This window comes from Chanodichthys erythropterus, chromosome 19 (genome assembly GCF_024489055.1).
Source record: "Chanodichthys erythropterus isolate Z2021 chromosome 19, ASM2448905v1, whole genome shotgun sequence".
In the NCBI taxonomy this organism is placed as follows: domain Eukaryota; kingdom Metazoa; phylum Chordata; class Actinopteri; order Cypriniformes; family Xenocyprididae; genus Chanodichthys; species Chanodichthys erythropterus.
Window position 1 is genome coordinate 6,969,589 of NC_090239.1, and position 15,718 is coordinate 6,985,306.

General features: G+C 36.3%; 1 protein-coding gene across 2 annotated transcripts in view; it reads right to left on the reverse strand.

Moving 5' to 3' along the window:
- Positions 1-15,718, reverse strand: part of kif19 (kinesin family member 19) — a 53,229-nt gene that overhangs the window by 16,521 nt on the left and 20,990 nt on the right. For both annotated transcript variants that reach the window (XM_067369552.1, XM_067369553.1), the window contains exons 3-5: positions 4,356-4,466; positions 4,092-4,179; positions 1,753-1,889 (exon numbers count right to left, since the gene is read on the reverse strand). In XM_067369552.1, the coding sequence (XP_067225653.1) occupies positions 1,753-1,889; positions 4,092-4,179; positions 4,356-4,466 (336 nt within the window). The remainder of the gene's footprint in view (positions 1-1,752; positions 1,890-4,091; positions 4,180-4,355; positions 4,467-15,718) is intronic.

Consider the following 15,718-nt stretch of genomic DNA (forward strand, 5'->3'; position numbering starts at 1 on the left):
AGACTGGAGTAATAATGCTGAAAATTCAGCTTTGATCACAGGAATAAATTACACTTTACTGTATATTGACATAGAAAACAGCTGTTTTAAATTGAACAGAAAACAACTATTTTATATTGTAATAATATTTCAAAATATTACAGTTTTTTACTGTATTTTTGAGCCTTGGTGAGCATAAGAGACTTCTTTCAAAAACATTAAATAATTTTAATTTTCCAAACTTTTGACAGGTACTGTACACACTGTAAAAGCATACTACTGAAATATTTAGCAACATATTGCATACTGCATTTACCATTTCTTTACATATAGTTTACATCTAGCAGTGAAGAGTATGCTAGTATGCCAATAAAAATGGTAAGATATAAGGTATGTTTGTCTGTGCACGTTTGTCTCAGACAGATAAACTACATTTTACATTTTCTGAAGAAAATGTGAGAGGTACCCATGTAAAACTTGCTACCACAATGCTATAGTGCTGTGAATTGCTCCCCAGGGCGTTGCTACCCAGTTACTAGGAATTCGGAGTGATTGCCATGCAGCTGTGTGGTTGCTAGGGTGTTGCAAGGTGGTTAAGTCAAAAGATCTCACTCTCATGTCTACATGATATTCTGCTCTTTAGATATGACTTGGGTACCTCCTTCAATGTAAATCTTTTTTGCAGTTTTATCTCCAGTTTAGCCGTCAAACTCAGTAACCTTGTCCTGTTTTCAACAGCTGATGCACGTGCACTTGAGATCACATGTTCGCGCTGACAGGAGCATCACTTCAATTCTCAGTGTCTTTTTTCATCTCACACTGTCTCACATTCTTTGTCGACAGTCTCACTGCTCATTTTGTCAGTCAATGTCTATTCAGCAGCATTTCTATACTGTCTGGCACTGATGCTTGACAATGTGTTATTTCACCTTTACAATGGTGATAGTGCTGCAATATCCATGCACACGGTGTTCAAACACCACTGTAGGAGCCGTATATGTAACCTTTTATTTTAGAACAATCACTTCTGGTCTTTTGTAGAAATCTAATTGACTGTCCTTTTCTTTTGGTATGTACTTGAACCTTGCAGTGTGTCCTAACCAGGCACAACGTGACACGTTTCATGGATAAAAACGTAGTCTGTCTACACTGAATGTAACAAAGTGTGACGCCTTGTTAGGACACAGTGCTTGAGACAATTATAAAAGGCTTGTAAACAAGATACATGGATGAATAAACACATGGGGGGGGACGGTTAGAGGCTTGTAAGTGCGACAGAGTCATCAATAATAGATCTATACATTATTTCGATAGTCGCATAAAAGCATAGTGATTGGTTTCAAGGTTAGCGCAACAGGGGATCATGGATGCATGTATTTGTTTCGAGTAAACTTTGTTTGAGAAAACAACTCAGTAGGGGAACAAGCTTTCTCCTATCAATACAACATCACCGTAATCAAAGATGCTGAGATAGTCGCTAAGCCGACAAGATTACCCCTCCCTCACGCAAACAGATCTGATAAACAGACGTGCTTTCAGTCGCTCCTCACGGGCCTGATGATTATCTTATCACATAACACTTAAGCCGTTACCCTTTTTTAAAGTGTTTGAAACTGAATGATGGCTATTTACTTTACTATGTGCGTTTAGCATAGCGGTAAGGTAACGGTATCTTTACAAGGTCTGTATCGAACCTCCAGGTGATATTGGGGCAAAAAAACCAACAACAAGTGGCTGATAAAATCCTATTTAGCAACCAAATGAAGATCTCACCTCCAAGTAGGACATCGAGACACTGTACTGCATGTCATCGCTGGTTTCTTCGATGGCTCTGAACAGGTCGTTTAATGTGCGAACGTAGATACCAGGTTCTCTGTCTGTTCCCAGCATGGTGTAAGTCTTCCCACAACCTGTAAACACATACATATGCTTAATAGGACCACAATTTACAATAAAAAAATAAAATAAAATAAAATAAAATAAAATAAAAAAATAAAATAAATAAAAAATAAAATAAAAATAGAGAACCAATATAATATTTAAATTGTTTAAAATACTACAAAATAAAAAATAAATAAAATTTGCTTAAACATCAAACATAGACCTTTATCAATCAGTTGCATTTTATTACTTGCATTTAGTATAATTTTTTGTTTCATGTGACAGACCATGCCTAGCTCTCTTTTAATGAATGCGAAATAATTGTAGATAATTAGCATATGTTCATCAGCATGACATAAACTAGACACATGTGTGAGATGAGTCATAGTGAGTGAAACAATGTTTACAGGTGGCTTTTATCCCCATCAGGCTGAGCACAGCTTTATATAGCCACGGCCAGGAACAGTCAGTAAAAGTCACTCCGAGGACAGATTAGAGTACGCGGGCACATGAGAACTAGACAGACATCTGCTCTCCAGGAATTTTTATTCAATTCAAAGGAGCATTAAAAAAGGGTGAAATATTACCCAATGATGTGTTCTTGACAGCGGTCATGGAATTCAGTGAGCTAGGTGAACATATAATACATATAAATCATATTTGGAAACATCAATAAATCATTATGTGCTATAGTTGGCTCTGTGGGCTCTTTGTGGAATCAGTGCATGTGACTTTGTTGATTGAAGCGGCTCTTTAAGCAGGAAGAAAGAAGATCAGGGTGATAATCTGTGTGTCCTAGTCGTGCCTGAGTGTCTGTGTTTTATACTACTTTGGCAATATGGCCATTGTGGATGTTAACAATTGATTTTATCTCCCACATTCACTTTGTTGTAGAGATAAACCGATACATCGGCCAATAATCGGTATCGGTCGTTAAAAGCAAAATTTCACACTATCGGCAATCGGACGGTAGTTTAAAAACAGTCGACAGTCAGGGCCGATATACCCTGTCAATCAAAAGAGGGCAAGAAAATGCACTGCATTTAGGCTTTGTGTAAAGAAAATGCTTTGATGTTCAGTATTAATAGTAATTACATGAATTAATAACATTTAGAAAGTTAAGAAATAATTAATTTAATCTTCAGAATTTAGTTAATGTGTGTTAATATTAATTTGAATAATGTGTTTGTTTTTAACTGATACCAGTTACTCTGAAACAAGTTGATGAAATGGAGAGAATACAATTTTTAATTGCATTTCTTTCAAAAAATAATAATTAAATATAATAATTAATGATTAATTATAATGAAATTGAAAATAAGGTATAAAAGGTAGAACCCCCAAACCATTGGTATCGGCAGATATCACTCTGAATAATCGGCTATCAGTATCAGTGGAAAAATTTAGTATCAGTGCATCTCTACTTTGTTGAGCTGTTGTTTGATTGTGTGCGAGTAGCGCTGGGCAATATTACTTTGATTATATATATATATATATATATATATATATATATATATATATTATATATATATATATATATATATATATATATAAATCACTTTATTTACTTATTATTTATGATGCATTTATCCTAAAAAAAATATTTATTACATCAACAGCCATTACAAAACAGCCACTTCCTGTATCCATATCTGAGTGGGTACACAAACAAATCATTGAATCAGAGGTTTGAATCGATTCGTGGAAAAGAATCTAAGCAATCTGTCAGGTATAAAGGCCCATTCACACCAAGAATAATAACTATAAAGATAACTATATTAGCGTCCACGCCAGCGGACGATATCGTTCCAAGCACGTGCTTGTCTGTCACTTTAAATGCTCTAGCTCATTACAGCAAGATGGATTCTGATTGGCTGTCAATGTTTTTATCATTCATCAACTGGATAAAGTCATTCTGAAAGTGATTCCAATGAAGTTGTTTCTCTGTGCCGTTACCGTTATAGAAGTGGTGCGAATGGTGTGAGAATTTGTTATTGAAGTTTAAATCATAGGCACTATTAAAAGAGTGTATTATAATGATCAGGATATAATCAGGAGCTGTATGACTGAAACTTAAGATTTTAATTCTTAAGATTCAACAAAGCTCTATTTCTTCAGAGAAATGACCATTGTAAGTAAACAGATAAAATTCTGAGTTAGGATGTTTCTATATATAGAATATATAGTGAAAAATATATATTGCTTAGACCTAGGTATGACCTTGCACTGACCTGTGGGTCCGTAGGCAAAAACAGTGGCATTGTAGCCTGATATGAGACCTTCAATCAAGCCTTTAGTGGTGGATCTGTACACCTCGTCCTAAGGAAAACACATTTAAAACATTTTTAACTGAGGCCATAAATGCACATAAAGGCATACACAAATAGGCACATAAAGCATGTTGAAGTTTGTATATACACGTGCTTCAAACTGGTCCACTCTTACAAACATACACAGACAAAAAAGCAAAAAAAAAAAAAACAGAACAAGCTTGCCTGCGTGGCTGTATAGTCGAAGGCCACATCAAACATATAAGTCTTCTCTCTGGACCGATTAGCTCGAAGAATATCATCTGGATCTTCCATAGGGTCCATCAACACCACCATCTGAAGAAGAGGGAAAGAAAAATATGAATATTGTATTATTGTATATTATGAAGAGTATTACATCTGTTTACATGTTTTAAGCTTTTATATGCCCTGCATATACTGAGTGCGTATCAAAACCATTTTAGCCTTTAGCCTTTTACTGTGAAAAACAGCTAGCTATCACCTCACATTAACTACTAAGGCCATTTATTTCTGTTACAGTGACAGAGTGTCCTAACAACACCTCTAAATAAAAATATCATAATGGGTCCACATGAAAGTTATGGCTAGTGTGGCTTAAAAGCAGGAGATGACAGCATCATGATGGAAGACACCAAACCTAATTTAGTTTCCATTTTTACATCTACATTTTGGAAAAAAATGGTCCTGATGGAGGTTAACGTCATTAAAAGGAGCCCATGGAAGGTTCCAGATGTGGCCAAAAGGCTGAATCTTGTTGTTTTAAGAACCCTATGGGATCTGGAAGGCTTTGGGGTGCAGAGCCAATGTTCCAATCAGTCGGGGCTCGTGAAAACACACCCATATCGTTTGATGACCCGTTCAAACACACAAACACAGCATTCCCTTTGAAGCCTTGCAATTGAAATGCAGCAGAGGAGATCTGACTTTTAAAAGAGGCCAATTATAGTGGAGCACAATGCAAACATACAGACGTTCTCTACAAACAGAGGAAGGAGAAAAGACTGGACGAGGAAATGAGACGTTAGAAAGGTGGAGAAAAGGTGAAAAGGACAAACAGGCCATTCCTCATTGCAACGGTCCCAGGGATTGAACAAACTGTTAATTTACTGTTTTATATTTATATCTTACATTATGTTTATTTCATAGAGAGATATACAATGCAATTCAAAAGTATGAGAGACTTCTTTCAAAAATATTAAAGGGGACCTATTATCCCCCTTTTCACAAGATGTAATATAAGTCTCTGGTGTCCCCAGAATGTGTCTGTAGGTTTCAGCTCAAAATACCCCACAGATCATTTATTATAGCTTGTCAAATTTGCCCATATTTGGGTTTTTTGCCTTTTTGTGTGTCCCTTTAAATGCAAATGATCTGCTGATCCCAGCCCCATTTCCAGAAGAGGGCGGAGCTTTAACAGCTCACGCTTCGGTTGCTCAACAACAACAAAGCTGGAGAATCTCACGCAGCCAAAATGACGATTTTCAGTAACGGTGTTCAGCCTTACATTGTTCACTTACGAGTCGGACACTGATGGAGAGACTCAGGAAGAAGTTACAACTTACTGGACATTTCTGAATGGTTAGTGCTGTGGGGTTGATTCAACTCATCGATTAGCATGTGCCGTCATATTAATCGTTTGTGCAAATCCAGCGTTGAATTGACCTGTTTGTGAAGCAATCCGTGTTTTGACGTACCCAACATGTATGGTTTTTCCTCAGGGTTTTACTTACGATGGGTGCAGTGATCGTGCTCTCAGCCATATGGTACGTGAGTTTATGTTATCTCATCATTCACACAGTGACAGCTGTAGAGTGGCAGTTTGGCCAGTCCTAATGTTCTTAAGATACCAGTGCCAGTATAGTTTACGTGGCACGAGAGAATGACGCACTGTAATCAGTACTGGGTCACCGATCAGGTTCCACTCACCTGAAATGGTCCCTGCTCTTGATAAAGGCCAGCACTGTACACCTACTGTATGTTCTCATGTAATGCCAGCACTGTATAAAGGGTCCAGTGGAGTTGATGTGACAATGGTCAATGATCTTTAACAGATAGCTAGACCCTCAGACATAAAAAGCTCTGTGTCATCACGAAACTTAACAGGCACATCAGATGCACTGTAGGGCAGAAAGATATACATCTTCCACTGGTCCTTTAATTACTTTTCTTGCTAGAGTCCCTGGGTGCTTTGGTTTAATCATACCTGTGCAAATAAACCCTATGACAATCAATGTACTGAGGGCCGACGGAAAAGACAAGCCACTGTCATGGAGCACTTTCCAAAAGACGTTCGATTGCTGCTAAGCAACCGTTCAATTAAGAGATAAAAGACAGAGTTAACAGGAAAACAGCAAGTACACGTCCAGATGAGACCACAGGCTAACTCTATGAAGTAGCCAATATGAAATATACTTAGATAGCTGAAATCTACTTTGAGAATGTGTTTTTACACACATTATTGATGACCTAATTTAATATAAATCGTTTCAAAATTCAAAATGAACACATAAAAAAAATAAACAAAACTTTAACTTGCAGGGAAATGTATTTGTTGAGATTCTGTATCATTTGTCCTCTTGGATGGAAATTAAATTAAATGGAGAGCAAATGGAGACTTTTTTTTCTGAAGTCTGGTGTTTCTCACCATAAAAAAGTAAATTATTCAGAAATGAATTATAAAAATAATAAAAAATTAAATAAAAAATAAAATATATAGAAATCAATAAATATTAATAAATAAATAAATAAATAAATCTCAAGAAATCAAAATCAAAAGACACTTTGAAATTACTTTTTATCAAAAAAATGTACATTTCTCACAGACAAAATGAGCTATTCCACATTTATTTGTTTAGACATTTAATTCCCTAAGGAATTATGGATGCCATCTTCAACATAATTCATCCACTACATTTTCTAAACAATGAGAAAGAAACCTCTGATCAACAAAATTTTGGAGATTTTTTTTTTTTTTTTTTTAAATTTTAAATCATCCATTAAAGGGTTAATTCACCCAAAAATAAAAATTATCCCATAATTTACTCACACTCTTATATATAAATATATATAATTATCCCATAATTTACTTACACACACATATATATATATATATATATATATATATGCTTTATAATGGGACTTAATGGCACCCTAGATTTTGAAGCCCAAAAAAGCGCATCCATCCATCATAAAAGTAATCCATACGGCTCCAGGGGGTTAATAAAAGCCTTCTGAAGTGAAGTGATGCATTTTTGTAAGAAAAATATCCATATTTACAACTTTATAAACTATCATCACTGGCTTTCGGGAATAGCCGTACACAAGTCGAGTTCTGGCGGAAGACTGACCATTCAAAGTGGTACCGTTTAGTCCCACTATAAAGCTTGGAAGAGCCAGGATATTGATTAATATAACTCAGATTGTGTTTGGCTGAAAGAAAAAAGTCATACACAGCTAGGATGGCTTGAGGATGAGTAAACTATGGGATATTTTTCATTTTTGCGTGAACTATCACTTTAACTTATCTAAAAAAGCTTAAATCTTGTTAAAGTGTGCCACAATGCCGCCCAATGCTGGTGATAACACAAGCCTGTCTGTGACTGATGAGAATCACTGGTCAACCATCTGAAACCAGCAGTCTGCTCCTGAGGTCTCTCCTCAGTCTCACTGCAATAAAGGAGCGAGCAAAAGAGGCCCCATTAAAGGGCTGGAGGTTATTCGGAAAAGCCATCTTTGGTTTCCACCTGCATAAAGGACAGAGGGCATTCACCTGGCCCAACATTAACTGCTCGACTAGTCCACTGACTAATTCATACGTTCATAAAGGTGACATGAGAACTGAAAGAGCCTTTAGGCATCATTATAGTGCACAATACTTTATGAAATGGCAATCAAATGATCCCCCATTTGTTTGAGAAGGCAGCGCTAGCCATTGTAGATGATGCTGAAGCGTGCTTATCTGAAACAAGCACATCTGCCCATATGAAAGGTCTCACCGAGTCGGTGCACAAAAACAAAACAAGCCATGCGTGAATGAAGGGTGCTAAAATTAAAAGCGGAGTGTGGGTCGTAAAATATTAAATGGCGTCAAAGATCAGCCAGGGTCTGTGCAACAGCCTGCTAATGCACCGACATGAAATCAATTAGCAATATGGTGTTATTTAAATAAGTACAAAGAAAGGCACGGTCGTTTAGGGGCGACAGTCCAAGTCATCCAGGTGGATGGAGTTACCAATTAACCACGGGGTGAAGATTAGCAGCAAAGGGAGGTGAATATTGGGATCTATCCAACTGATTAAAATACAGCAGTGGTTGTAATGTATCATAAAGGAGGTGGGATGCTTGTGTGGGCTCCTGCAGGATGGATACTAGAAATTCTTCTTTTTCAAACAGACACTGGACTCACTGAACTGTTGTGACTCCCTAGCCCCAAAAAATCTGAGGTCAGGTTCAGTGCACTTCAGAAATGTAGAAGAGATTTATGTTAGAACGTTTCATACTAAATTTGAAGCTTTTGTCAATTAGATTCATCTGTGGTTGTTCAGAAAATAAATGTATTCAAATGTTTGACAAAAGACATGATTATAATTATCAGCATCTCTGCAACATGCCTGACTGAATATTTTTTAACTCTTATGAAAAGCTTTAACTCAAAACTTCAAACAGTCAACATGAGGTAGCTTATAAAAAAACAGGAAAAAAGAGCTAATGTACACAATTCTAGTACATACTTCTGATGATGGGTCAGATGATTTTTTGTCCATTACTGTAGAAATATGTCAGATTTACAAACAAACACAGAAAGGTCACAGAATTTTTTTTTTTTTTTTAATATGTTTAAAAAAAAAATATATATATATATAATATATATATATATATAATATATATATATATATATATATATATATATATATATATATATATATATATATATATATATATATATATATATATATATATATATTTAAATCAAAAGCACCACATTTCCTGTTAATTTACTCAAGATGTTTATGTCTTTCTTTCTTCAGTCAAAAAGAAATTATAGTTTTTGAGGAAAACATTCCAGGATTTTTCTCCATATAGTGGACTTCACTGGGTTTCAGCAGGTTGAAGGTTCAAATTGCAGTTTCAGTGCAGCTTCAAATGGCTTTAAACGATACCAGCCGAGGAATAAGGGTCTTATCTAGTGAAATGAATGGTCATTTTCTAAAAAAATTTTAAATGTATATACTTTTTAGCCACAAATGCGCCACGCATGAAATAATCATGTTGGAAAGGTCACGTGTGACGTAGGTGGAAGTACCGCAGTAGAAAGCTTCTAATTTTCTCCTCCAACTTTAAAATCATCCAACATCGTTGTTTTACCTTTTTTGTTGTTGTAAAGAATGTTTGACTTATGGTGCGTTCAAACCAGATGCGAATGAAGCGTTAAGCACGAGTGATTTAAATGTTAAGTCAATGCAAAGACGCAAATAGACATCCTGCGGCGCAATTCGCGGGTATGATGCGGCGTGAATAGAGCGTTTCGGGCGTTTGACGCGCGTAACACGTGATTCGCGCGAAATGCGCAAATTGAAAAATCTGAACTTTGGCGAAAATTCGCCGCGTTAACCAATCAGGAGCTTGCTCTAGTAGTGACGTGACGTAGCGAGCTGAGGTAGAAATCCGAAACAACAATGGAGGACAAAATCATCGTCGCTGTACATCTTCATACTTTTATAGAAACAGGAGTAAAAATTATCTTGCTTGAAAGAAAGTGAGTGAGGAGGTCGGACAATCTGGCAAGTTGTAAATAACGGTCTTTGAGCTATATAAATATACATATTGAGACTACAAGCTAGCTAAAGCCAACCAATTGAGCTTATTCGCTGTAATTTACAAGTATTTCCCTGCTGACAAGTTGTGTTTATTCAGAGGAAGTGTGCAGAAAGAAGTGGAAAAGTCTGGGACATGATGGGAATTCGCGTCAGTTGTGAAGTGAATTTCACGCGTGAATGAAGCGAGTAAACTCAAAATGTTCAAGCGTCCAACTACGCGCAAATAGCGTGATTTATTTGCGCAAGTCGCGTCTGGTGTGAACGCACCATTAGTCTTTGCACGTTCGCTTTGTAAACACTTGCTCGGTACTTCCGCCTACATGACCTTTCCAAAGTGATAACGTAATGCGTGGCACATCGCATAGCAGTGCAAGACAATTTGTGGTTAAAAAGTATGCAATTTTTATTTATCGTTTTTTTTTAAATTACTGATTGTTTTGCTAGACAAGACCCTTATTCCTCCTCTGGGATCGTGTAGAGTGCTTTGAAGCTGCATTTACACTGCAATTTGGACCAATTTGGGCAACAGGTTTGTTGGTAGCCGTAGAAGTCCACTATATGGAGAAAAATCCTGAAATGTTTTCCTCAAAAACCTTAATTTCTTTTCGACTGACGAAATAAGGACATAAACATCTTGGATGACATGGGTGTGAGTAAATTATAGGAAGTTTGAATTATGAAGAGAACTAATCCTAATTCACCATGTCATGCATATGTTGCCATTTTTCTATAACTGAACAAGTTATAGAAAATAAGCCCCTTTGCTGTAGCATAAGTTGTTATGGGTAATATTAGCACCTTTGAGAAACCATTTCCAAAATACTATAAAATTCAGTGGCTTTGTCATTTTAAAGAGTGTGATTTCTGCACCACAATTTCCCAATGACTCCTGTCTTCCATTATTATTTACACAAACAGTTTTTCCCTAATCTCAAGTCATTGTTTGAGTCAATATTGCATTTTTGACTTGCTCTGGTGTTGATCTGCACTTTTGAAACACATGCACCAACCACATGGCTCCAAATGGTTTTGTGTATTGACTGAGCAGGATAAACCCCGGGAGACAACAAGGTGAGCCTCTTAATAAAACTTTACTCTCTCTGACAGGTAAACAGAGGAGGAGAGAGAAAAACAAGACAGAGAAACGAAAGAGAAAGAGGAGCTACTGACTGCTACTGATTGCACAGTTACATAAGGCCAATGATGTGGACACAGATATGAGGAGGTGTCAGATTGACCCACAATTATGCAACAGCTTGACAGAGGCAGACAGAGCGATATGATCTGTTCATATTACTGATCCAGGCATTGTGATGTGTGTAAACTCAGCCATGCTTTATCATAAGAGAGTTTGGTTCCCCATGGCATCATCTATGACTCCCCTCACTGATAAAGCTGTGATGTAATACAGGCCATACAATGCTACCTTGGGAAATAAAACCCGTAGCGGCAAATCCACTGACTCTCACAGCTCAGGGATATGAAAACGCCAGCCTGGGACTACTGTAACATGCACACAATGAAATCAGCGGATTTTTTTTTTTTTGCGGAAAATCCAAGGATCACTTCATTGTTCACACTGCACACAAAGCCAACTGTTGACATTTAAATGAATCCCATAAACAAAAGCAAATAAAAGAAATATGATATTTTGCTTAATGAATGAAAAAATTAAACATATTGGTCAGGTCCCAAAATATGTTTTCCTTTATAAGTGAAAATTGTATTATTAGTAAATTTATATATAAATAAATAAAAACTTAAATAAAATAAATAAATAAATAAATCAAAAATATTTAATTATTGTACCTTATAAACTGTATATAAAAAAAACAATGTTAAAGATATAAAATATTATATATATTTATAAAATATTTAAAACAATGCTTTATTATTATTTTATATTAATTATAATATGCAAAATAAATGTATAATAGTATAATAAAATATATTTTCAAATAAAATATATATATTTTTTAAATTATGAAAAAACCTACTTAATCTCACGGTTGTGGTTAAGGCATACAAATAAGTTAATATTTCTGAATGTCACATAGGCCAATATATGGTTAAAGAGTGAGCAAAAATGAGCTAATTTGAAGACAGCAATCACATATGGTGAATGAGCCAGACTTTAGACTGTCATCTGACATGCTGAAGATCAGTGCACAGATGTTTGTCTTTATGTCTCTCTCCATCAAGCGCAGGTTACTGTTTGCTCGTGTACCCATAGAGATGCATGTGTGTGCATGCTGGTGATAAAGCATGCATGAATGCAATGTGTTTGCGCTGACATCTATGTGTATGTCTCCTCCAGATACTATATCCCCTCCCTTTATTGTGTGGCACCCCATGACACGCTAGTTGTCATGGCTACAGAGAGGCGGGTGTGGACCGTCTCAGACACCTGTTGCTATTAGCCTGATGGAGAATGGCGGCGAGAGGAGGCAGCTGTAGAAGAGGGGCCTCTCTGGGGGAAAACACACACACAAACAGGCAGGGTTGTAACTCACTGTAATACTGTCACACACTCTCACACATACATCGCAAGCTATATATCATTGACAGATGGCTATCCTGCTCCAGTGGTTAGGGTTATGGGAGAATAGACCCTTAATCATAGCAAGAAGAGAAGAAAGGAAAGAGGAGTAGAGCAGAAGAGATGTGTTCTTTACTAAACATACTTAACAGGGTGTATCTTCTGTCATGTACCATTCACTCAACTTTTAGATTAAAAATTCACCCAAAGGTTTAAATTATTTATTCAGTGACATGTTTTTCCAAATCTGTATCCTTTTACTCATTAAAGTTGAATAACAAAAACAAAGTCATGAAAGTTGTTTTTTTTAAGCTCTTTTATTTCATCTGGACCACATTTGTCAGGCTCCAAAAATAACAAAATAAATAAATTAAATAAATTAAAAGATAAATAAAATAAAAATCACCGAAAGTAAAAACAGTATTAAGAGAGCTGTATTAAAGTGTATTAATGACTTACACTAGTGTGTTATTAATTGATCAAAAATAAAGTAAAAACTGTAAAAAAATATTGTAAAAAAATATTGTGAAATATTACTACAATTTAAAATAACTTTTTGTTTCAATATATTTTAAATGTCCTGTGATGTAAAAGCTAAATTTACGTGTACGCCCCCAATATTTGCATATGCCAGCCCATGATCAAGCCATTAGACAAGGGCAGAACGTCTGGATGTGCACAGCTGAATCATCAGACTAGGTAAGCAAGCAAGAACAATAGCGAAAAATGGCAGATGGAGCAATAATAACTGACATGATCCATGATAACATGATATTTTTAGTGATATTTGTGAATTGTCTTTCTAAATGTTTCGTTAGCATGTTGCTAATGTACTGTTAAATGTGGTTAAAGTTACCATCATTTATTACTGTATTCACGGAGACAAGAGCCGTCGCTATTTTCATTTTTAAACACTTGCAGTCTGTATAATTCATAAACACAACTTCATTCTTTATAAATCTCTCCAACAGTGTGTAATGTTAGCTTTAGCCACGCAGCATAGCCTCAACCTCATTCAGAATCAAATGTAAACATCCAAATAAATACTATACTCACATGATCCGATGTATGCAAGCAGCATGCATGATGAACATTTTGTAAAGATCAATTTTGAGGGTTATATTAGCTGTGTAAACTGTTTTTATGCTGTTCAAGGCAAGCGTGAGCTCCGGGGGAGGGGGAGCACGAGAATTAAAGGGGCTGTAACCTATATATCGGTGCATAGTTAATGATGCCCCAAAATAGGCAGTTAAAAAAATGAATTAAAAAAAAAAATCTATGGGGTATTTTGAGCTGAAACTTCACAGACACATTCAGGGGACACCTTAGACTTATATTACATCTTTTAAAAATAAGTTCTAAGGCACCTTTAAAGTAAATTACTCAAAAAGCGGTTTCGTAAGTTGAATACAGAAGGCAGTCTGGTGGAAGATAGATATTTTACTTTATAACTTGTTAAATATGGATATTTCTTCTTACACAAACACATCGCTTCAGAAGGCCTTTATTCAGAACACCATGAGGGTGAGTAACGAACAGAATTCTCATTTTTATGACTAGAATCATTCCTGTAGGAAGACACCCTGGTAAGATCTTCACATAGAATTTCATTAACACACACACACAGACAAAGGTGTCATATGTCATTCACACCTTTAATGATCCTTAATGAGTTTGGTCACAGCAGCTGCAGGTGTGATGTCACGTTATATTAGGCAGATCAGTTTCACACTTCAGCATATGACACATCATTCTCCTCACCATCTACTCCAATGAGCTTCACTTATCTGACTCAAAGACAGAGGGAACATTTCTGTCAAAAGAGGGAACATTTCTGTCAAAAGATACTATATCGAATTAACAATTCTAAAAATAAAATAAAACAGTTAGTGTGATGAGTAAACGTGGTTGACCTTTCGTGAAAAACAAACCTTTTTGTTGTTCCTGAGGAACAGAATCAATAGCTATCTCTTTAACCTTCATCAAGAAACTGTGTAACAACGCAGACACCTTTCCGAACACGAGGTTGGCGCTCCATGCTGTACTCTAGAGATAGCACAAGCGAGCAATTCACAGAGCCGTCCACTCTGCATACGTGACGTCTGCAGGCCTGACGTACAAGGCAGCGTCAAACAATAGATCCAAACACAAACCATGCTGCTCTGAGTCTTGAAAAGGCCGTGACCTTTGAGTAGCCCTTTCAAAGCCAAGAGCTGTTCTTTGAGAAGGTGAAAGCTATCTGATGGGCCAGCCACCCCCTTCATTCCACTCTTTCATTTCATCATCCCTTCTTCCCTTCTCCGACACGGTACCCCAACAATGGTGTCTCCTCTTACAAGGGCCTTGAGTGCCTCCTCTGTTCTAGTGCTGCCAACCTGATACATGCTCCTTGGCGGTGCCTATTCCTTTACTTTTTTAACGTCACCCGTGTGCAGTCAACACTGTGCTAGGCTACGCAAGGCTAAGCTAGCTGACTGTAAACATACTCTGTGTCCCTGCAATACAGTGTGGAAAAAATGCAGAAGGTCAAATAAGTTGGGTGTCCAAATACTTTGTTATCAGTAGTGAATGATACCTGAATGTTGTACTCGCATCCTGCTAGAGGAACTGATAAGGAACTTTTGGATTCAAAGTGTTAAAATTGGTAGAAAACTCTGAGCTGCGTGTGAAGGTCAAGATTTAATGCTACACATTTTTTTTGTGTGTGTGTTTTAACAAAATTTGGATAAATTCAACATAGGCTCATTGAAAAAACATGCTTTAACAAAATGTTTTTTTTTTTTTTTCAAACTCTAAAAATGTACCTATACATACAATTCACAAAACACTTGTATTCTTTTTCACACAAAATATGATTATGGGGCAAATAATTGATTAATAAAGACTTTTTCCTTGCACAATACTATGTTTATGACCTCAAAACACTTTTACCATAGAGCATGATTTGCAAAATAATAAATGTTGATGTTCACATCACATAACCAGCTCCATACTGTACTGTATGTATGGCTCACAGACTTGTAGAAGCAAGCTAAAATGGCATGGTTAATTCAGCAAATAATACTATGAAATACTATGAATACTATTTCTTGTTAATTTACTCATCCCCATGTCATTCAATATATGTATGTCTTTCTTTCTTCAGTTGAAAAGAAAATGAGGAAAGCATGCCAGGATTTTTTTTCATATAGTGGATTTCAACAGTTACCAAC